Below are 24,380 nucleotides of genomic sequence, written 5' to 3'. Positions count from 1 at the left end.
AAGTGATAAAAATACAATTTTGTGTTGTTGCCGCAGCCTCACATTGAGGAGGTTGTTGGTTTGAATCCGGCCTTCCTGTCGGTAGTTTGTAGGGTCTTCCTGTGACTTGTCCTGTGTGTGTTTGTCCTGTGATGGACTGCTCACCTGTCCAGGTGAACCTGGACTTCACTGTCAGCTGGACCAGGACCAGGACCAGGACCAGGACCAGGACCAGGACCAGGAGCAGGACCAGGACCAGGGACCCTGAACTGGACTGGATTTACGCCACACTGAGACTCAAAGTGGCCAGTTGCATTGGGCTGCTGCAGTTGAAGCTTGAAACAATTCTTATGAAAAGACTCGGGTCTTGTTTCGTGTCGACAGCAGAGAGTCGTTCTGCACATGCTCAGTAGAGACAATCAGAACCATGTTTCCTCCAGTGTCATGACTCCCAGTCGCCATAATAACAATCCAACTTGGTGGTGTTTCCATTACTGTGTTCGCTCCGTGGTTGATATTTATAGCGTGTGGTTCTTTGTGTGTATGTGGTTGTTTACAGAAACAAACAACGGCACCCACTACATGAAAACTACAGCATTTTTAGCATTTCCTCCGTTTCCATGTAAACGGACCTCATATCAAATCATTGCCATGTAAATGAGAAACTTTATTAAAACCAAACGGGTTGTGAAGGTGGCCTCGGTCTGTGAAGCTCTCACACTGTAGGACATAACAAGACAAGACCACACATTTCAATTTCATGACACGTTGTTAGTCTGCGGTTGGTCAGTCTGCAGTATCGTCAGGAACGAAGTGTGAAGACCACCTTTGAGGAAAATCACACACTTTCCAGTTGTTCTGCTACCTACGGTTTTTAAAATTCATTGATTTTAGATGATAGAGCGAACCCCGCCCAAACACAGCAATGGGAGTGGCCATGTCTATTAGTGTTTCCCTCTCTGAGCGAGTGGTTTTAGGAAGAAGCTTGAGAGAGAGAGACTGGACTCCTCCAGTCTGACATGCTGTTGTTTTACAAAGCAGCTCATATGTGCGAGCATTGTCCTCCAGCTGGACGTGACGGCAGGAGGAGGGCTCCGGCAGTAAACACATCATTAGTCTGAGCTCTGACTGCCGGGTGGAGCAGGGCTGCAGGAGACGCCACGGGGCCCAGTGCAGCTCCACCACAGCTCCACCACTCTGCTCACCTCCATGACGGAGATGCTAAATGGCCCGGCCGTATGAGGAGACAGACTACATATGGTAAAGGCTGCTAAAAGGTAGAATTAGCAATTTAAATAGCTTGTTGTGGCTGTGTGTGAATGGCTGGCTGGGGAGTAATGATGCTAACACACCTCCTTCCTTCAGTGTGGACAATCACTGCAGTGCAGAAGCTGCCACAGGCCACCACTCACCTCCCCTCCATTCCCTGCAGCTCTCCTCCTTTCCTTCACATATGAATACATTTATTCACTCGCATAAAGAAAGAGGGATTACATGCAACGCAGGAGTCATGAAGCGAATGCACGCTCGCGTGGCCACACGCATGCACACGGCAGCAGAGCTTCAAACGCTGCACAGCACATCAGTCAGGGAATGCAATCAGCCAAAGCAAATATAGCCTCCCTCCAGTGTTTTCACACGCGGCGAAACAGTCCCTCAAATGGAGGTGCGTGGCCGACCAGCAGAGCATACACAAACAGCAGCCGGCGACCTTGCCAGCACTCACACGGCCAGAGGACACTGCCTTGCTTCATCACCGCCCCGAACGTCACCAGTCCTCCACGCAGGAGCAGCGGGAACCTGGTGACGCCGGTGACGCCGGTGACACGCCAGCTTCAAGAGCAGGAAACGCCTCACCAGGGGGATTCTGAGGACACGCTGAAGGTTTGGCGGCCAGAGACAATCGCCAAACACTTCAGGTTCTGTCCTCAGGAGCCAAATCCAGCTTTTGTCTCTGCGTCGTCGTGGAAACGTTTCCCGTCCACACGGCACCGGGAAATGAGTCAACATGGGGAAGTATATCTGCCAGGCCTCTAGGTGGCGCTGTAACTCCGCCACAGACATTCTCCAAAAATGGAGAAGGAGACATGCGGCATGAGAAATTCGCCATCTGGCCTTATTAAACCAAATAACATCAGTAGCTTCTGCAGCGCTGTGGGCGCAGGGTGGCAGGGATGAGAGGCGGGGCGATGATGTCATCATTCTCAGTCGTCCATCCACACGTCAAAGCGCATGCGGCATTTTCAAATGTCTCCATTCCAAAACCCATTTTCAGAAAAAAAATTGAAAAATTCAACCAAGAAAACGAAGCAGTTACATGAAAGGGCGCCGTCGTGTGGGCGGGGCCTGAACTACCACCGATAACAAAACGTCTCCAGGCTCTTCCATACGTGTCACATTGTGCGTCTGCAGACCGCAGAACGTGGTCTGCAGACAATATTTACATCGTCTGGACTAAGGAGCAGCCTGCGGACACAGAAATAATGAATTGGCCTTTACTTCATTCTACCTCCTTGTGCAAGTATTCTGCCTGTGGTGTCCAGGATTACTGCAGTGACTATAGAACCGTCACTCAGGCTGGAAGGAGATGCCTTATGTCAAGCTGTGTATGTTTAAGCTGCACTTCATTGTATTCTCCAAACAATGCGCCATTGAAAAGCATGTTTGTAGGAGGTACAGACATGGCTAAGCATTCTGAAATCCCCCCTCTACCTGAATGAGAGTAAGACTGTTTAAGAATGGCGTTTTGTACCGGGTCATCATTCTAAGTAGTCTGCCACTTGTAATTCTGCCGGTATTTAACCAGAGTGTTCTTCTCGCTGCGTTTGTAACAGGATTATGACAATCTGCCGCTGAGCCTCGTAATCAAATGTTGCACCTCCGCTTGCTCTGCGTGTGATGTGCCACCCTTCCCCGCTCATCCCTCTGCCTGCTGGAGATAGCCCCAGGATTCTCCCCGTTAAGTATTCCTCCACACGAGTTCCCCTGAAGGAAGAAGAGCAGCGTGAACGTGCCTGGGTCGGCTTCACGCCGCTTTGAATGAGCAACGAAAGGCTATAAAACATTACAGTTGCATGGAAACGTTCACATCCTTGGAGCAGGAACCTGGAGGCGATACTTGTTTTGCTGTCATTCTACTATTAGACTGTCAGTTTTACTTCAGGAGTCTTTATCCGTTCACCTGGTGAGGCTGAGAGGATGAATGTTGTGTTGTGTAACGGCTGTACCGTCGTGGAGACGTTCGTCCAGCTTGGGCTTGGAGGCCTGCCGACGCAAAGTCTGCATCTCTCAGCTGTATGTCACCAGAAAACAACACCTGCTGCAGTTTTCTGAGGCCAATCGGTGACGGCAAGTTATAAATCTAGACATCTAGATATATGGAGGACGGACGGACGGATGGAGGACATGGTGGACGGTCAAGCTGGGTTAAAAACACATGGAATCATGTCTCTAAGATCTACAAACAACCTGGGACTGGCGCCACTGCGACACGGGCGTTAAAGTTCTAAAGTAACGCAAAAGGAGTGAAAAATTGAGGAGAAAGAAGAGAATGAAGCACATGGATCCCTTATATTCAGGACTTTTAAACCAAAGGCAGTCCTTCCAAGTGAGCCTAGATAGAACCAGAGAGTGAACTTGTGCGGCGCCAGCAGAGCAACTCTGTGTTCCCGTGACAGACGTCAGGTACAGTAAGGTCTTTTCATGTGCAGGCAGATGATGCCATTAATTAATCATGAATACCATGTAGTGCAAACAATGGCTGACAGCTAGTCTGGCTCACTTGAACCTCCAGCTGGGAAAACATTCTAAAGCACCGCTCCGGAGGAGCAGCTCAGTTCAGAGCAGATGCAGGATCAGTGTTGTTGTTGTTGTTTTACATTAGTTGCAGGAACAAGTTCCTAACGCAGGTCAGCAAAGGACAGTGACATCGGTAAGTACTTTGCAAGCTTAGGGACAAACTCCTCCATCAGCCAAACAGTATTTCACTTCATTATTTCAACATTACAACAAAGCTGGTGACACAAAGACAAATGAGCACAACAAATTAAATCTCTCTGACATTCTGAGGCACAAAGACAACGACGTCGCACACTGACGTGTTTGCAAACTGCACGATTGCAATAGTGGGAAACAATGTGACACTGCAGATCACATGTTTTACTGATATCTCAAGTTCTACTATTGACCAAACACTTGTTTTTAATAAATGTCTGACAGGCAACATTTAGCATCATTTCTATCCAGACGTGTTCAACAATGTATTAATTGATGTATCATTGAATCAAAACCTTCAATTATGATATCAGATTTAATTTGCTGTTGAAGTATGAAGCTCTTTGTCCGCGCAGCAGATTGAAGGTTTGAGCGCTTTATGTTTCGTCTCAGTTTCTATCAACTCACTGAAGTGGAAGTGGATGTTGCGTCATCGTCACCACGATCTGGCTCATTTTCTCAGACGAGCTGTGAGGATCAGGTCGCTGGCTAAATAATGTCTACAGCCTCCATGATACCTTGTTTTCATTTCTGAGATGAAAGAACTTCCAAACTATGCATTTATCCATTGTCAAATGTTTTGAGTCGCTGTTATTGAAGGTCCCTGAAATCAAAGGTCGTGACTATTGTAAGAACAAAGGTGGTTAAAAGGCTTAATATCTCCACCAGCATCGCTGAGCTAAACTCAGTTTCATTTGTTTGACAGTTATTTGTACATGCAAGCTCATTGAGAAACATCTTTTCCTTTACGAGAGGTCTTTTCTTAACGTTTACAGATTTGGCAAATGGCAAAGATCTAACTTCCAAAGCAGCAGATCAATGAGACATTAATTATACGATCTCTTGTTGCGTTGAGTGTGTCAATCAGAAACACACACATCAATGTATGACGGTGTATATTGAAAGAGGAAGTCATGGACTGAATGAACCCGCGGTATAAACATCGCAGGTGTTCAGACGCGTCAGCAGAAAGTTGTGTTCTTACCCATCGGCGTGCCGACCCCGTAGGCCTTGGAGTCGATGAGTCCTCCGATCTGCGTGAGGTTGCAGTTGCGCTGCGTCACAAACTCGATGGTGGTGGACTCCATGAGGAAGGCGTAGTCCGAGGTGAGCACGCGGTGAATGCCTTCCTCCATGTTCTTCACCATCACTGAGTGCCTGCGGCTGCTCATGAACTCCCACATCTTGTCGTAAGTGGAGATCTTGGTTTTCTGTGGAGACGGAGCAGCAGTCAGTCTGAGGGAAGGAGACTTCACTCTCGTATTCAATTATGCTACAGTTGTTCGTTCTAAAAGCTATGTGTGTTTTGATGATTACAAAGTTCCTGATTGGAGGTTAATGAAGGATTATAAAGTTCTGAGCAACTGGAAGAAACAATGATGGGCAGAGCGCTCACATCACTCATTTAAATACTGCCAGTGTTCGCAGCTCTATCAAGGCCTGCAGAGCCATTTACATTCAATTACTTTGCAAATTTCATTAGGAAAACATGTCATTTGCTCCAGCAGAACTTTTTTGCAGCTCCAGCAGCACGATAGGCTTTCTGTCTGCCTCAGTCATTATCGCTTATGAGGAGAATATAGGCTGAGTCAGGCGAGCATGCTAAATAGAGGCAGCAGGGCAAATTTGTATGACCGTAATGTACATAGCCGAGGTCTGCGCCGCCGCTATCGCCTTCTAGGCAGGAGCAGCAGCAACGGCATTGTCAAGTAGCTGTGCACCTCGCTTTCTACACCTGTAATCACTGAGAGAAATCCAAGAGCGCATTACTCTCCAGGGGAGCCGATTTGAAGGCATTTTTGAAGCCATTTGAAACCTAATTAAGTCACATCTTCAAGGTCCTGCCCGCCATTATTGTGTGTAATGACTTTTTGTGGCTGGTCGATATTTTAGATCAACTGGGTGATTTGCGGAGTGCCTATCAGAATCTTTCGGAGTCACCCTTGACAAATCAGGCGATTGAGCATGCAAGCTTTTGACTGCTGATAAGGCCGGAGCAGTGGCTGTGAATACAGGGGGAGGCTGATAACCACCTACACTCCACGTCGGGCAGAGAGCCGAGGCAGGCCTCCCCACGAGGAGCTGATTACACTGGTGCCGTACCAGGGCTCTCGCCAGGCACGACTGATGTGTGCCGCGATCCACTGACAGACACAAACAGCAGCAGAGTGCAAAACAAACCACTGCAAATCATCAAAATGGAAGCAGACTATTTGCGATGAAAGAGCTGGCCTCAGTGGGATCCTCTCACCGCCTGCGTCATGCAGTGTTCATCACCTGAACCTGGTTAATTCTCCTCTGCAAGCAGAAGTGGCAGTAGATCTCTGAATGCATTACGACCTCCTGATGTATCCAGATCCGTTGCTCCAGACTTTAGCCACTTGTTTTAATTAAGATAAGAAAACTCAGTCAATTGCTCGCACTTACTACTGAGGTCTTTTAAAAGTAGGAATAGTTTTACTTTGCTCGTTACTAAATCAACAACAACTTGTTGTTGGAAAAGAAACTCCATTGTTACTTTTAATTAAGTCTCCTAATTAAGATGTGTTCATAGTGTGCAGGTTGTTGTGTTGCTGGGCGGTCAGCGCTGTGTGGGTCAGTCTAATGACTCATTCTCTCATTAAGTTCAGCTCCAGTTAAATCTGCTCCATGGAAGTCGAACTGTGGCGCTAACGTTCTATTAAACTTCACTCATTTGAGAAAAGTACAACCTTTGACTGCTATTCAAACCTCATATAAAGAAACACACTCAAAGTGATGACAATCAGAAAAAGCTGACGCCTGTTTAGAAGCTATAAACTGATGCAGGCTAATGCTAAAGCTAACAGCCAGCACAGGGGGCAGCAGAGCTCCACAACTGTTTCCACTGGCAGGATTAAAAAGCAAAGTTCAGCAATTACAGAAAAATCAATGAAAATAATACAATACTAAGTTTGATTATTATGACAATATGTAGTGTTTCGTGTCTGTGCCTTGAAATGACTTTTATTTGTCACTATATACAGAAAATATAACTGAATATATCATTTTTAGCTTTGCAAACCAGATCTGCTGCAGTAATGTTGTGAAGTATTACAGTACGAGTCACCATCACAATGTATTTGAGCTCTTTCTCTTACTGAAGCCGATTTCAAAAACAAGCAACTGCAACAGTTTTCTTTTACTTTCAGTCAATCACTCCGTTGTTTGTAATTGTTCTTAGCTTTCAGGATTTGTGCCACTGGGCAGTCAATGGACTGATAGAACATGAAACTCCAGAAGTAGAACCTGCTCCTGGTTCTCGCTGTACGTCCAGTATGTACCCCCATTGTTTGTTTCACTCCAGATCACTTGAGCAGTTAAGATGTTCTCATAAAGATTCGGTGCACGAGGTTTTGATGGAGCATTCTACTCAGTTTCTATTTCATGCAGAAAGGATGCATTGAAATTCCTCACAGAAACCCAAAGTCTCCTTCAGATTTGGAGCGAATCCCCTGCAGGCTGCAGCAGATCGCTGCACAAACACTCCACACAAAGTTCAGCTTCTCGTCAAAAAAACAAAGAAGAGGAAAACAAATGGAGCTGTAATTGTGCCTTTTGTTTCAATTCTTAGCTGTGCAAGGCGAAGTATGGCAGTGGGTTTGGATCAGCAAGTCCTGAAACGGCACTTCAGTGGCTCGCTGTGGACGAGGAGTCCGTTTTCTTGCCGACGCTGCACAGTCAACAGAAATAAGAAGTCAAACTCAAGCTGCGCTCAAGAACCTCTGGGAACAGGAAAGTAAAGGTGCACAGTAATCACCCAGTTCTGTACAATCACAATGCAGACTGAAGGAGGGCAGAATCATTTAACATGATAATGATGGTGGAGGTACAAACCTATATTTACTTTCTTGTATTCATCAAGGAGAGACAAGACCACGGTCCGAGTCACAATCATCATCTACCAAGTTCTTTAAATAGAAACTATCACCCAGACACTCTTTATTGTCTGCGGGGAAATTCACTTATTTTCCACTTCCAAACAAAGTTTATTCTAGTCGTCCCATATTGTCCAATGTAGGTTTTCTAAATGGACCTGGAAAGTCTTGTTTCCTATTAATGAGCAGAGGAAGATTTGGGTTTGAACTCCTCCATGAGTCCGTGATGAAAATAGCTGCAGAAACATGAATATTGTGAATGTCAGCAGGGTGGAACTCACACCTTCCTCACAGGCATGTATGTTTGGATGAGCAAACTTGTTTTGTGTTGAACCAACTAATGCTCAGGAACAACTCTGCTTCCTTCGGCCGGTGCCTCTGACGCTGGAGTTTGTTGTTCCCGAACACTGAGGGGGAACGTTTAGTCTCATCCTGTCCGTGTATTAAAGTGTTTCTCTTGATAGTGCGCAAGGCCATTGTCTGTGGGTTGGATATTTCCCCCAATGCTCTTGGTCATGATGAGTGAAAGTACCTGAGGTCCCAGAATCAAGGTGACAAAGACGAAAAGTGCAGGTTTCAGCCAATATATTCATGGAAGTCACAGGTCTGAATACATGTTGTTTGTACCTTCACCGGCCTTAATTGAATCGTCTTTCTGCTGAAAACAAATGCTAGAAACTCACATTTGGATAATTGTTGCAGGTGGATTTAACCATGGATTATGATTCACGTGGCATTTATTCGGCCAAATGTGCCCCATTGACACAGGAACAGATAAAGTCTGGATCCATCTTGTCGGCCGGATTCACTGGAAACTTCTTCCTCGACTCCTCCAGCCTTTTAACACGTTTCGGGAAAATTAGGTCAGTGGTGTTTGCTGACAGACAAACAAGTAAACGACTGTGAACAGGTGAAAATGTGGAGAGGCGTCTGTCGGAGGCGATATATTTGACTCTCTAATGCTTGGACATGCAGGACTAAATGTGATGATTCATACCAGGTGAATAAATCCTCACATTTACACTTCCTGACCCGTCACATGGTGTCGACTGAGCACACGTTTGAAAAGAACAAAAATAAAGGACGGCTTCTTTCTTTCCACAGAACTTGTTTGGAAGCTGCTGCTTTGTATGAAAACAAACTAACACATTGTGGTAATAATGGGATTTCTTGTCACGTGCGGTGGGTTTGATGTCAGTTCACTGAAAGACAAAGAATATAATTCACTTTAATTATTGAAGCCAGACTCTTTGTGACATTTGGAAACGAGTCAATACTTTTACAGATGATAAATAAAATCGTGTGACTCCACGTCTCCCACCTGGCCGAGCCTCCAACCACCTTCACACACTGCTAGAAAGCCTAAGAGGGTTATGGTTTTCTACATTGTGCCGTTCAGTACAGTTCAGAATCCACAGTTAAGAATCGCTCTACGACTGGCTGGATTCCAAACTGATAATGTGCTGCTGAGCTTCAGCCAAGTACTGTCCACTGCAGGATTACTGCGGTTTGTGTTAAGTCAAGCTTATCAAACATAAATCTCACAGTAAACTCTCGCACTGTAAAATATGTTGTAAATGTTAGTTTTACATTTACTGGCCACTTTACTAGGCGCATCATGCTGGCGCAAGGTTTGGGCCAAACCCGGGAGGAGGCCTCGGGGGAGACCTGAACGATGGAGGTTTACATATTATTTCTAAGAAGAAGAAGATAATAATAATAAAACACTGGACACCCTGCACTGAGCAGCACGTCACCGAGGTGAGGGGACAACCTGCCTGACGAGGACAACGGACAGGTTTCACCGAGGTGAGGGGACAACCTGCCTGACGAGGACAACGGACAGGCTTCACCGAGGTGAGGGGACAACCTGCCTGACGAGGACAATGGACAGGTTTCACCGAGGTGAGGGGACAACCTGCCTGACGAGGACAACGGACAGAGTTCCAGTCCGTCAAATTAATAATGCTGAAAAAGCACGTAACGTCGCTGTTTGAGCCCCGCAGCTTCTTAACACGTTAACGAGCACGTGAACGCGTCAGTCAAAGCCGTCGTCTATGAGCTTTAGATTTACGGCTATTTGTTTTCAGAAAAGCGTCTTTCTGGGTTCCGCCTCTGAGCCCCCGTTGAGTTCGGCTCAAATACACGTAATAATCCTTCCAGATGTGTCAAATATACTTTGAAATCCAATCCTTCAACTCAATAATGCCGGTTTGCACTCTGGTGGACGAGTTGTGGTTCACCACTGTGGGGACGAAGGGAAGGACGTCCTCAGGTCCACTGTGGGGACGAAGGGAAGGACGTCCTCAGGTCCACTGTGGGGACGAAGGGAAGGACGTCCTCAGGTCCACTGTGGGGACGAAGGGAAAGACGTCCTCAGGTCCACTGTGGGGACGAAGGGAAGGACGTCCTCAGGTCCACTGTGGGGACGAAGGGAAGGACGTCCTCAGGTCCACTGTGGGGACGAAGGGAAGGACGTCCTCAGGTCCACTGTAGGGACGAAGGGAAGGACGTCCTCAGGTCCACTGTGGGGACGAAGGGAAAGACGTCCTCAGGTCCACTGTGGAGCTTCAAACTGTCCAGTTGACACGAAAAAGACGAAAATGTCCCGGACGCCGTCGCAGCAGCTGAACAAACCCTGACCTCTGACCTCTGATCAACAACCATGAAGGTTCAAGGTCACTCAGTTCCTCTTTCTTCATGGCTGTCATGCTCAGTGTGACCTCAGAAGATCATCTTCGTCATCTTCGTCATCTTCGTCAGGCCGTCATGCAGAAACAACACGGGGTTATGAAATCACTGGAATCAATCTGCTGCTCAAACGTTGAAGCTTCTGGACCAGCAGCCACAATCAAATAGTTTACAATCACTGGATGAAATCTATTTTAAAATCCCACCTTGACACTATTAATTCCAAGAGAATCAGTGACTTTCGCTTGATGTCAAACTTCTCATGTGCCGATCGGATGTTTTCTGTCCTTCATGTTGTGTGCACTTCATTTAAACGCAAATCCTGTTACGTTTAACGAAAACCGATTAATGCAAAAGAAAACATGAAAACTAAACTGTAGCAATAAACATAAAATATTAATAGAAGTTTAAAATTAACATACATTTCAAGGAAAGAAAATCTGACCATCCATTTATTTTCTCGCCCGGTTTCTGCACGAGGGAGCGCTAATTAAAGACAGCTAAAAGGAAAAAAAGAAGAAAAAAATCTCCAATGAGAAAATTAATAACCTCAGAGCTTATTAATGCCGTGATATTTAAAAATGTTGCCTCCGGCCTGCATAAAACCAGCTTTCAATTTATGTGCAAAAAATAGCTATTAGTCATCAGTGTAGAATATAAAATAGGTGTGTGAAACAAAATCAATGAGGGGACACATTGATTTGACTCACATTAGATTTAAGCAATCCTCCAGTCAATCTGAAGTTTGCACATTCAAATAAAACCTCAATTTAAAACTCCATAAAGATAAAACATTTTATGTGTCATACTTAATATTTGTTGCTTTGTGTTTTGCACCATTACACCAAGAGAAACTCTTGGTACTGTGGAAAGTACCTTGAAATACAATCATTGTGATTCTGCTGATATGCAGGTATTATATTGTTTCTGCAAAATAAACCCAAACTACAGTATTTATTGAAATCAACTGCAGGAAATACTTCGACACCATCTGAGATTTAAATCATTCATCTTCAGGGTTTTGTCGTGAACAAACATTCATTTATAGATATTGGAACATGATGTGTCTATAATTTTGATTTTAATTTTTGTTTTAATTTTTTTATTAGTCCCGTCAGACTAGAAAAGTAAAGCCTTGGTTTTGTGGTTATATTTAGATTTTTTTTGGCACAGAAAAGTCATTATTTCGAGTATTATTTTATTACAGAGATGATTAAATCATTTTTTAAGAGATTTAAAAAAAAAAAAATCATAATAAGGGATATTAGGTGACCTCTGAGGAGAATATCTGGCAGCTACCATCTTTTCAAAATGTTCTTCCAAACTGACTATGAGACTAAAGAGAAGTTTTAAGAAATAGTGGTGTCACGTGCTCAAAAGCACAGGTTACATAGGATTTTGTGTAATAATGACGAAGCATCGGACATTAAGAGAAACGTCTATGTGTTTTGTGTCTTTGGCGTGAAAAAGCTTCTGTTCCTCTCAGGGCCGAGGTGAAACCAGATTTATGCTTCTATTTTGAAAATCTGATGAACCAATAAAAGACACCAGGCTTAATGACGTTCACATAAAAGTGGAGACTCTGGTGCAGTTCAGTCAAAGCGTCACATCGTATGAAAGACTGAGTGAAGGAGATTTAATAACGGCTGACATCCAGTTATAAATACATTCACATTCACACATTTTCAAACCATAAATCATTTAGCCATTTTTACAATCTTTCAGCATATTTTACTTCATATAAATGAATCATAATCAGGACTCCACATTGATGGAGATGGGGAATGTTATTGGATTTAAGATGTTGAAGTAAATTGCAGAAGTGAGTAAACCAGGAGGAAAAAAAACCAAATAGAAGAAAGATGAAGAAACTTCAGACTGCCAGCAATCTAGAATTCTGAACAACGCTTCAAAATAGTCCTTAAAATATAAAAATATACATTGTGGAATAGACTTGTAATCCTTCAACTGGCATCATTAATATTTAAATTGGTTGAACATTTTGTTTTGAGAGCAAATGGAACAATTTAATCCATTTTAATGTGATCATGTAAAAACTCCTTAAGATACTCAATAATATATCAAGAGTGTCATCAATGCGTTCTTGTTATTAGTTGATAAAATAAAGCAGAATTTGCCAAATACAGTCCGCCAAACAACGACATAATTGAAAGTGAATAAATGTGAGTGAAGATGTTGTTTTAGCTGTTTTTTATAGCGTTCACTCCCAGGACACAACAGCCATTCAACACGGAGGCTCATCAAACCCTGGCGCCACACTTTATGTTCGTCTCCCTGCACGAGAGCAACACCAACGAAGAAGTGAGGCTTTAAGAAGTGAGGCTTTAAGAAGTGAGGCTTTAAGCAGCGTGACGGGATTTGACTCCCGACGTGTGAACCAGCCTGCATTGGTGTGTTTCTGCATTTCACTTCAGTCACATTGAATAAGAACACAGTACGTGCTTTAGCTTTCCTGTATACAATGTTCAGTGTGTGTGTGTGTGTGTGTGTGTGTGTGTGTGTGTGTGTGTGTAGCTTTGATTGCCATCAACAACAGACACACTGTTGGTCCTTGTCAGGAGCGGCTCACTGCTTGCCAGAGTGTTTTGCATATTTTTCAAAGGGCCCTAATCAAAAGAATCCAGAGCGCTGAGGGGACGGCGCTCACTTCCTGTCAGCACAAACACACTTGCTTTTATGAAGCATTCTCTCACAGCACAATATACGCACACTGTTTATGATACACTGTTGATACTAAACACAAGTGGCTATGAAGGAGAGACGAACAAATAAAAAATAACTAAAAGCTGGACACGCTGGGAGTCAGCCCGCTAACCCATCACAGTACAACGCTTCTTCAATCTCCACTCTCTACTACTATGTCCTTGTGGTACGGAAGAGCATTAGTCCAACTCTAAAACTAATCCCTACACAAAAATCGATTGTGCATTTCAAGAAAAAAAGTAAAAATTGGGTGTCGATGTCTATAAATGTTTTTCATGGAGCACTTTGATAGGAAGTCTGAGCCGCCAGCACATGACTGCTTCTATAAAATGCATTGCAGCGGTTTGATGAAGTGGTGAAACGACACTTGTGAACAAGGCTGCAGCTCATAAACACCGTGAACATCAGCATGAGACAGTGAAGCGTCGGAGCAGCCTGCAGCTCCAGCTGATCCCAGGACTCCAGGATGGTCGTACACTGGATTATTACTAAACTAAGACATTCTGGGTCAAATCTGGAGTTCAGAAGCAGCAAGAAACACTATAGAGTCAGAATTATGAGATTTCGTGTGATTATTTTGACGAAGGCTGGATCAGAGGAGACGTTTCCAATTTGTTTTTTTAAATCTCAACTTTGAATTTAAACTTTTTTCTTAAAGTTGCATGATGTTTTGTGTTTTTTTTTACCTTTGAAAGAGTGTCTTTTTGGGTGGTCCTAAGATTCTGTCCAGCCAGAGGACAGATTAGTGACTAGGACACCGTGACGTGTTGAACTTTATCATTTAAACTGCAGGAAATGACTGAAAGTCCATTTAAAGTTCCTGGAAGGTGTGAAATCTGTCATCAGCATACGTTTATACACAAGGAGTGAGACACAGCTGGGTTGGTGGTCTCCCACTTGGAAGGTTGCAGGTTCAATTCCCATCTCCACCAGTCCACATGCTGAATCTCAGGACATGTGAATTCTGGGTAATTTTGTCCTCCGTGGCGGCGGGCGTGCATGTGTGACCACAAGACGTGATAAGAGGAGTTTAATAACAGGTGATATTGAGCACATTTATCTAAGCTGTCACACAGTTAGTTAATAAACTAGCTGCTCTGCAGTGCCAGATGCAGCATAAAGCTGAAAATCTGAAAATGATTGTATAGATATCGAAAGGTTTGCCTTCTGTGTCGGGAGCAGGAATAAACTGGGCATTTAACTACAGAACAGATCAGACACTTTGACAGCTGTTGGGACACAAAGACGTGAAACCAGCTGATTTCTAGTCTCTGTTTATGAGGAATTCTGGGACCTGATCAATAATCAATCATCTTGACCTGATCAATAATCAATCATCTTGACCTGAGCAATAATGAAACCAACAGATCTGATCACCAGTCGATCGACTGTCCTGATGCCCCTCGAGTTCCACGGTACCACAATATAGAACATACTCGAGTACATTTACTTCAATTACAATGTTTTTTTTGTTTTTTTTAATTTACAGTTTGACATTATTTCTAATCACTTTCAAGTTACAGCCTTTTTGAATCGACATGCCGGAAACAGTAGTACCAACACACACACACACACACACACACACACACACACACACACACACACACACACACACACACACACACACACACACACACACACACACACACACACACACACACACACACACACACCCTCCCTCAATAAGCTTCCTGTGCTGATTTCCGCAGCAGGCTGGCCGTTCCTCCCGTCTGTCAGCTGGTTGCTGCTCAGCCCTTCCGGCTGGTTCTGGTTCCGTCGGCGCCACATCCACGTGCAGGGCGCCGGTCTGTGCAGGGCGCCGGTCTGTGCAGGGCGCCGGTCTGTGCAGGGCGCCGGTCTGTGCAGGGCGCCGGTCTGTGCAGGGCGCCGGTCGGTGCCGCGCGCCGAGCCGCCACCCCACCGTGCACACAAGGTGAAGAACCGGCAGCGCTTCTAATAAGATGTGATTTTATTAGCTAACAAGCCCGACGCAGCAGCGGCGTGTGTTTGCTCATTAAATTATTCAGTGTTATTGTAGCGGCGGTCCAGAGGGAAGGTCCCCGCTACCGAGACGCATCGGTGCCTCCCAGACTTTTCCGCGCAGACGTTTGGATAATTAGCCACCATTAGACATGTATTTTACAGCAGGAGACAATAATTACCCAAACAGTGAGTATTTTGTCGTCCCCCTCCCCGGGTCTGAGTGGTGATTACTATGCTTGTGCACATCGCGGCTGGCTTTGCCGCCATGAATCAAGCCAGCCCGATGATAAGCCTGGTCAAAACACGCCATCCATCATCACAGCTCCGTCTCTGAAACGCCTCACGCTGGCTGTGTGGACGGAATATGTTTACCCAGTGGAGGACAAATGTCCTCTACATCTGCCCTGCTCATCAATCTTCAGTGGGGACGAGCGACGTGAGACTCGTTCTGCCGAACAGGAGCTCTTTGTCTGTCCAGCTTTTAGAGAGGAAGTGAAGAAACTGGCCAGACGACTCAACATTCAGGCCTTCACCTGGACAGGAAGTCACCTGACGGAAGCTTTCCAGAGAGGAAGTGACACGCAGGTAAAAACCCGGGATTCCGTTTGAGCTCATTTCGTGGCAGGGTCAGACTCCAGCTGCTGAAACTGGAGTTTGGTTCGGAACACTGGTGGACGAATGATGAGACGAGAACCAGTGATGGTGAGAGATGGAGAGATGGATAGAGAGGGCGAGTTGTCTCTCAATCAGAAGGTTGCAGGTCTGATTCCCTCAGAGCAAGCCACTGAAGCCCAGACTGGACGGACTGAGCGCACGGCAGCCGCCTCCACTGGCGTGTGCGTGTGAATGGGTGAACGGGATTAATAATGTAAAGCACTTTGGGGACGGCTCAAGGCGTAGAAAAGTGCTATAGAAGTGAAATCCATTTACCTTTCAACTCAACAGACCTGCGGGAAATAGCGCTGACTAAGCAGCGCTGCGATGGTGAGAAACACGACGTCCGGACAAACTGAAGGCGTCAGGATCGACCCTGTTATTCTCAGTAAACAGGAGTTTGACTGAGGGGTCAAGGAGTGGCCAGGCTTTTGGAGAAGCTCTTTGTAGAGTGTGGATGAGTAGCTACCAAAGCAGGAAGTGAAAACACCAGGAGACAATCAATACATCAAGCTTTGTTGGCCTGAAGGCGAGAAACAATCCAACCGCATCACTGCTGGAGAATCAACTCCAAAAAGTACACAAGCCTCCCAATTCACAAGTTCCGTGGAGGGATGGAAGAGCAGCGAGGACTGTGTGGAAACAGAGACTAACGGTCGTTTAGTAAATCATGTTCTCATGTTATCTACATGGTTGGATTGGAACTCGCTGGCTGTGATTTAGTGGAAACTGTTCTGACGGGTCAGCGTCTGTCTGTGTCTGAATAAATGTACAGGACGGTGATGGATTCACTAAATACTGTGAAGACGGGATTACATCATCCTGTTTTTACACATTCATATTTTAAAATGAGCTGCTTCTGTGTAAAATCCAGACGTCCATTTATAGTGACGTGAGAAAGACGAAAGAGAGGACTTGGAAACTAAGTACACACTGTGTGTGTGTGTGTGTGTGTGAGAGAGAGAGAGAGAGAGAGAGAGAGAGAGAGAGAGAGAGACTTGCATAACCTTATCTCTTCTGCAAAGTCACTTTTAATAACGCCACGTGACAGAATGATGTGTTCTTCCAATTGACAGCACTCAGTGAAGTTCTCTGTCTTTTCCAGTTGGAAAAAGTTGTTGGATATCAAAACCTTGTAACTGTCTTCTTTTTAATTCTGAGAGTAGAAGAGACTATTTTGAGCCTCCAAACTACATTTTAACACTGAAAAGCAAATTAAAAGTGAGACTTAGAGTTTGGCAGTCTGTTGGCAGTTGGCTGTGACTTTAATGGAACAAGTCTGCCAAATAAATGTTATTTTTTCTTGTCATACTATAATTAGATATGTGGCAATGTGCTGAAATCATGTTTGTGTTTTTTTTTTAAATTATATACAGTACATCGAGATTCTACACAGAATGTATGCAGACCCCCCCACAGCCCTTGCTCGATGCTGTCGGGGACTGTTCAGCACAAGCACAAGTACCGGTTGCAGTATCGGACCTGATACCGGGATCGGTGTATTCAAAACTGACATACAAACGTCCAATAAAATCTGTTTTCAGCATTTGTGCACCACAGTGTGAATACTGACGTACGGCGTCATGCTGGAACGAACGGAATCTGCAGTCTGACCTGCGGCTAATAATTTCATCTGCACAGATCTGAAGATGAACAAGCACATGGCTGCTTCTTCCACCAACTGCTGGTCTACCAGCTGTACAGGGAAATGATAAAGAGACTGTGCGCTATCACTACAACAGTGTGAAGACCAAACACACACAAACACATTCATCACGACCGTCGTCCACGTGTGTGACTGTGTGTGTGTGTGTGTGTGTGTGTGTGTGTGTGTCTACTGCACACATGGATGGAAATGAAGTGGAAGAAGGGAAAAAAAAAGGTGAAATCTGAAATCTACGGGCCGTAGGATAGAGGAAAATACATCTAAAGTAGGTGAGCTTTCAAACCTGGCTGGATTAATGCAACATCCTTGATGTGCAGCACGGATTGTAGATGATCCTCCACTGAGGGGATTGGGGAGGAGAGCCTCGGCACGGCAAAACTCTGACTATTCCATGGTTCCGGGCTATTACACAAGCAAAATGTAGGACAGAACTGAATGTCAGCGTGGCTCTAAGCTCACCGTGAGACGACCCCGGGTTTGGAAAGGCAGCAGGGAGGGATGTGGGGGTCAATTAAAGCAGACTCGTCCGGCGATATGCTGATGACTAACCGAGTGCTGGACGATGGTGATCCTGCACTTAGACATGCTAGCAGGTCAATACCGTACTAATCCTCTGCTGGAACCTTGGTTTCAGCAGAGGTTTACACCGTGTTCCCGAGCCCCCCTTCAGCCCACCGTGGACACAACGGGACGGACCCTCAGCCTTTACAGGGAGCTGGAGGACTCAACAGGTTGTAAATCACTGCAATAAGAAATGCAACAAACAAGCCTGGCAGAAGGTTTTCGTGTTGTTTTGAAATCAGAATGTGTTTTTCCAACTCTTGAGTGCAGGACAGGGGAGCCGACTGCAGTTGGTTCAGTAACCATGATCTGTTACTAACCTTGAAGAAAGTCATGGTGGCGCCGTCTTCCACCACTCCGTACTCGATCTTGGTCTGTTTGGCCAGGTCGTCGGCCGAGTCGATGGGCGACTCCATCCTCTCCACGGTGAGGAAGGCCGCCAGGTTGGCCGTGTAGGAGGAGATGATGATGAGGGTGAAAAACCACCAGATTCCTCCTACAATTCTGGTGGACAGGGCTTTCGGCATGAGCTCAGATCCTGAACGGGAGGAGCAGAGGAGGGATTAGACCTGAAGCTGGTCTGAGGCTGGAGGAGGGTCGGGTCCACCCGGGTCAGGCCGGACCAGACCAGAGCGGGCCGAACCGGGCTGGGCCGCTGCCTCTGCTGCCTGGTTCACACAGTCACACTCAAACACACAGGGTGGACAGGGTGGACGGGGTGGATGGAGTGGACGGGGGGACGGGGGGAAGGAGTGGACGGGGTGGACAGGGTGGACAGGGTGGACGGGGTGGATGGAGTGGACGGGGGGGACGGGGTGGACAGGTTGGATGGGGTGGACGGGGGGGGACGGAGTGGACGGGGGGGACGGAGTGGGCGGGGTGGACAGGTTGGATGGGGGGGACGGAGTGGACGGGGTGGACAGGGGGGATGGGGTGGACAGGTTGGATGGGGTGGACGGGGTGGACAGAGTGGACGGGGGGACAGGGGGAAGGAGTGGACGGGGTGGACAGGGTGGACGGGGGGGACGGGGTGGACAGGTTGGATGGGGTGGACGGGGGGGATGGAGTGGACGGGGTGGACAGGGTGGACGGGATGGACGGGGTGGACAGGGGGAAGGAGTGGACGGGGTGGACAGGGGGAAGGAGTGGACAGGGTGGACGGGATGGACGGGGTGGACAGGTTGGATGGGGTGGACAGGGGGAAGGAGTGGACAGGGTGGACAGGGTGGACGGGATGGACGGGGGGGACGGGGTGGACAGGTTGGATGGGGTGGACGGGGGGGATGGAGTGGACGGGGTGGACGGGGGGGATGGAGTGGACGGGGTGGACGGGGGGGATGGAGTGGACGGGGTGGACAGGGGGACGGAGTGGACCACGGTTTGGTGAGCTGAAGCTAAACAAACTAGCAGTTAGCATTTGTTCCATCTTGTTGGAGGTTCTCAGTCGTTTGAAGACAGAATCCACGAGGCGTCGTAGTGAAACTGCAGGACTGTGGACGTAACGCCATCGTAGTTTGCAATCAGACACTCTTGTTACTGTAAACAGATAAATTAGTGTGGGATTAATAACGAGGACTTTATTGAGCTCTAATAGTGCTGATATCATGTGGAAACACCAAATAAACAAAGATCTCCTGGTTGGTGTCCTTGATTGTTTTGGCTAAAAGTAAATCAGACGAACTCAGCAGGCTAAATATTCACCAATCACTGGTTTTGTCATATGAAGAATAGTAATTGGTTAAAATAGTCATCGTTACCAAAGGGGGTGCATTTTGAGAGAAACCAAAGCAGTGTGTTACTTTCTACTGAAATTGTAGGGCAAAGAAAACAGAACCTGAAAGTAATAGTCTGTGTTTCTTCTGGAGAAAATCCGATGAAGTAAAAGGATTTTAGAATTGCTGCTCTTAAGGCCAGTTTGACGAGGTCTCCACACTTTATCAGGTACTGGTCCCCCTTTCTGGGCTGTCATGGACTGGCCTTACGACGTCCATCTTTGTTCAGTGGATCCATACGGGTGGTGCTGGCGTTCTCCTGAGAACAGCATAGAACCGCTAGGTGCCTGAACCCAAACTACAGAAAATAACCCCAACCCCCAAAATAATCCCAACTCTAAAACCGAAACCTGTTCGACTGGGATCATGGCGGCGTTCTTCTGAGCAGAGCAGCTCAAACCTAACCTCAACCCTACAAATAAACCTAACCTCAACCCTACAAATAAACCTAACCTACAAATAAACCTAACCCTGAACTCTACAAATAAACCTAACCCTAACCCTACAAATAAACCTAACCCAGAACCCGACAAATAAACCTAACTTACAAATAAACCTAACCTCAACCCTACAAATAAACCTAACCTACAAATAAACCTAACCTCAACCCTACAAATAAACCTAGCCTACAAATAAACCTAACCTGAACCCTACAAATAAACCTAACCTACAAAGAAACCTAACCCTAACCCTACAAATAAACCTAACCCAGAACCCGACTAATTTTTTTAGACTTATTCTATTTTATTTATGTTTTATTCTTTGCTCTCTGTGTTCCTGTCCTGTTAAAGCTGCTGGAACTCGAATTCCCCCGAGGGAGTCGTCCCAAGGGATTAATCAAGTCCATCTGAATCTGAGTCTGAATCTGAATCTGAATCTGAATCTGAGTCTGAATCTGAGTCTGAATCTGAGTCTGAATCTGAATCTGAGTCTGAGTCTGAATCTGAATCTGAATCTGAATCTCTTCCCTTTAGTCATAAATAAACTGAAAATCGACTTGACCTCATTCACCTGGGCTGGGTTCTCCTTGGAACTGAGGCTGTGTTCTACCTCTGACTGAGGCTGGGTTCTCCTTGGAACTGAGGCTGTGTTCTACCTCTGACTGAGGCTGGGTTCTCCTTGGAACTGAGGCTGTGTTCTACCTCTGACTGAGGCTGGGTTCTCCCTGGAACTGAGGCTGGGTTCTCCCTGGAACTGAGGCTGGGTTCTCCCTCTGACTGAGGCTGGGTTCTCCCTGGAACTGAGGCTGGGTTCTCCCTCTGACTGAGGCTGGGTTCTCCCTGGAACTGAGGCTGGGTTCTCCCTCTGACTCAGGCTGGGTTCTCCCTCTGACTGAGGCTGGGTTCTCCCTCTGACTCAGACTGGGTTCTCCCTCTGACTGAGGGAGAACCCAGCCATCTATCTTCTTATGGTCAGACTCGGAGGAGCCGGTCTGTCCAGTGAGTGGATGAGGATCCTAAGCCCAGTCTGGAGGAAGATGTCAGAGGGTGACAGGGTTTGTTGTCCGGGTGGAAGGAGGTGGGCTGGGGTTCTATCAGGACGGCTCTGCTGCAGAGGATTAAGCTATTGAAAGCAGGGATTTCTGCACATGCAGTCAGAGGGGAAGCTGATAAAGAGCCGGAGCGGTAGGAGGTGAAGAACTCTGTGCTCCACTCCCTTTGTGAGGGCCTCAGACTGCACTCTCACTTCTTTCTTGCTCGCAGTCCCCCGAGTGAGCTGTGGAGTAGAAAGAGGGCGTGCAGGGCGAAGACGTGGCAGCCGACGGCACGGCGAGCCCACTGCTATAGATACACAGCAGAGAGGACAGGGCAGGCTGGAGGTGCTTTACGTTTCCCACAATTCTCCCCTCAGGAGTGCGTACAGTCTGGGCCACGTCATCCATGGCGAGGGCCCCGGGGCACCACGTGACTATGGAAAGAACTGAGCTTTAATATCATGTCACATTCCCTCTGTTTAGAGGAGAAGCAAAAACATAAATAAATAAAAAAATCCCAAAATGACTCAATAGACTACAGAAAAGACTGCATTTCACATTGTTCAGGTTTGCCTGAACCTTGTGGGATTGCTTGACATGGACCAGTGGATTCTGGTGTTTTGGTTGATCTCTGCCCCGTTTACACAACGTGTAAGTCAAGTATAATCAACAATACATCATTTTTCGGTTTTTGTTTCGCAATTTTCCATGATGTCTTCTTCCACGGAAATGGCAGAAACCTTGAAAACGATAGCAGGTCGAGTCGCGAGTTGGGCCTGGTGGTCTTTTGTGTAATGAAACCACACAAGCTCAACTTTTCTGAAACAAAAATACAAAATCGACACGTTTTCATTTGAAAAGTTGTGTAAATTGGGGCCTAAAGTGTGTTTGAGTTCATCACAATGCTGCGAGTCTGCAGACGGTGTGCAGGACTTCAGTTCAACTTCATTTCATCATTTCATTCAGAGGACGACACGCTGAAGACGGAACTTCCTCAAAGTTGACCTCCGAGGATCATTCCGGCCCAGCGAGACGCTCCAAGGCAACGGGAACGCAGTGTTCAGCGTTTGTGTGAGTGAGCAGAGGAAGCAGCGGCGCTCCGACTCGTCACTCACACTGTGATATCACTGTCACTGTGGAGAATGACGTGCAGTCGCACTGCGATGCTTCTCACTATAATGGCTGTGAGGAGCTGCTGAATCGGCCAGCAGCCAGTGCATTGTGGGAGTTCCACCTTCCAGGTCCATCTTTTAGATGTCTTCTAATGGAAAAGAGCTTTTTGCGTTGACTCCCTGGTTTCTTGTAATTCATGTCACAGAACATGGTCTGGTGTCACATTTCACTCGTGTTCAGGTTCGTATTGTCACATTGATAAAGATTCTGCATTTCAAGTCTGGCATTGAGTTGCATGATGACATTTGCAGGATCGACGATGTCGTCAGCACATTAATGGAATCAGCATTTTAATAAGATGCTTTCACAGAACGCAAAACACGCTGGAAAGCTTTAAATGTCCTATTTGCATCTGTCAGTGGGCCGTCACAGTAATAGTGGGGGATAATGACATGTTTAGTCCACGGGAGTCACAGACTGGAATTCCCTCTGCAATTAGCTGGAAACAAACAAGTGCTGATGACTGTGAGCGCCGCCAGTCTCTTAAAAGCAGCAACAAGGGAACATTTGAAAAGTCTGACTTCTTCCTTCGTCCATTATTCATTTATAAAATGAAATCCAAGGTATTTACACGTCAGCATTAATGATCCTCACCGATACTTTACCAGGGGAACGTGAACCGTGTTGAATGTTGCAGGGTCTTTCCAAGCAGGTCTAAGTGAAGTTTGAATGATTGCTGAGCTTCTGAAAGGTCCATTTTCTGACCTACATGCCTCCCCCAGCGTAATGATAAATTATATATCTGTGCTGCACGCGGGCTAAATTATTACATGACGCATGAGAGATTTATGCAGCTATATTGGAAACATTGACTTCTGGTCAGGCTCACGTGAATCAATCAGGCCTGCTGACGTCCTTCACTCCATAAATATCTTTTCTTATCTTAAACTGTACAGTCAGGTCAAACTGCATAGCGCTAGTTATCATTTAAAACCCTGTTCATGTGAATCCTTGTTTACATCCAGTCTTTCATGGTGGAAACCTGAATTATGATTATATTGACTCGTTCCCCAAACACAAGGATGTCCACTAAACACCACAGATACACACAACGTGCATTATAGACTATATACTGCATATCAAACTTAATCAATAGGTGACACGTGAATTGATTTGCTGTTTCCACACTCAGGCTCAGCTTAAGTCAATTAAAATAAGTGATGAATCCTAATTTGTGAGAGTTTGCAAATAAGTATTTGAGAGCGACAGTAAAAACAATCTGCAGGAAACAGATTCAGCATCTAATGTGAAACTACAGACCTTCAAGTGCTGGATCTCCTGGTATTTGTGTGGTTGAGGATTTGACATGAACCATCGAGAGAATAAAACCTTACATGGAATCATGACACGCGAGGTAGAGGGTCACTGTTTCAGGGCAAACAAACTGCAGCTGGTTGGTATTTTGGGCATCATGCAAACTTTGCTTCCACGTTGGTTGCATGCTACATGCTAAATGCTAAATGCTAAACTTTGGCCAAATCAAAATGCACTGCTGGTTAATTCCAGGCATTGTGTGTTCCAGGTTGTCATAAAGTCGTCCACTCTGCCCACGCCACACACACACACACACACACACACACACACACACACACACACACACACACACACACACACACACACACACACACACACACACACACACACACACACACACACACACACACACACACACACACACACACACACACACACACACACACACACAGCCGGTTGTGCTTGTGGCCTCTCTGACCCACGGACAACTGATGGTGTGCAGGTTCAAAAGTGGAGCGTGTTACCAGCTCCGGAGCTTCCTGTCCAGTTCCCCCTCAGAA

General features: G+C 46.1%; 1 protein-coding gene across 1 annotated transcript in view; it reads right to left on the bottom strand.

Annotated features, from left to right (window-relative positions):
* Positions 1–24,380, bottom strand: part of LOC308133904 (glutamate receptor ionotropic, kainate 2) — a gene marked incomplete at its 5' end in the record, with an annotated part of 304,935 nt that overhangs the window by 42,436 nt on the left and 238,119 nt on the right. The window contains 2 exons of the mRNA XM_080501449.1: positions 4,958–5,183; positions 18,468–18,685. Coding sequence (XP_080357575.1) covers positions 4,958–5,183; positions 18,468–18,685 — 444 coding nt within the window. The remainder of the gene's footprint in view (positions 1–4,957; positions 5,184–18,467; positions 18,686–24,380) is intronic.

Source organism: Blennius ocellaris (assembly GCF_963422515.1).
Source record: "Blennius ocellaris genome assembly, chromosome: 8".
NCBI lineage: Eukaryota > Metazoa > Chordata > Actinopteri > Blenniiformes > Blenniidae > Blennius > Blennius ocellaris.
This window is presented reverse-complemented; position numbering and strand designations above follow the sequence as displayed.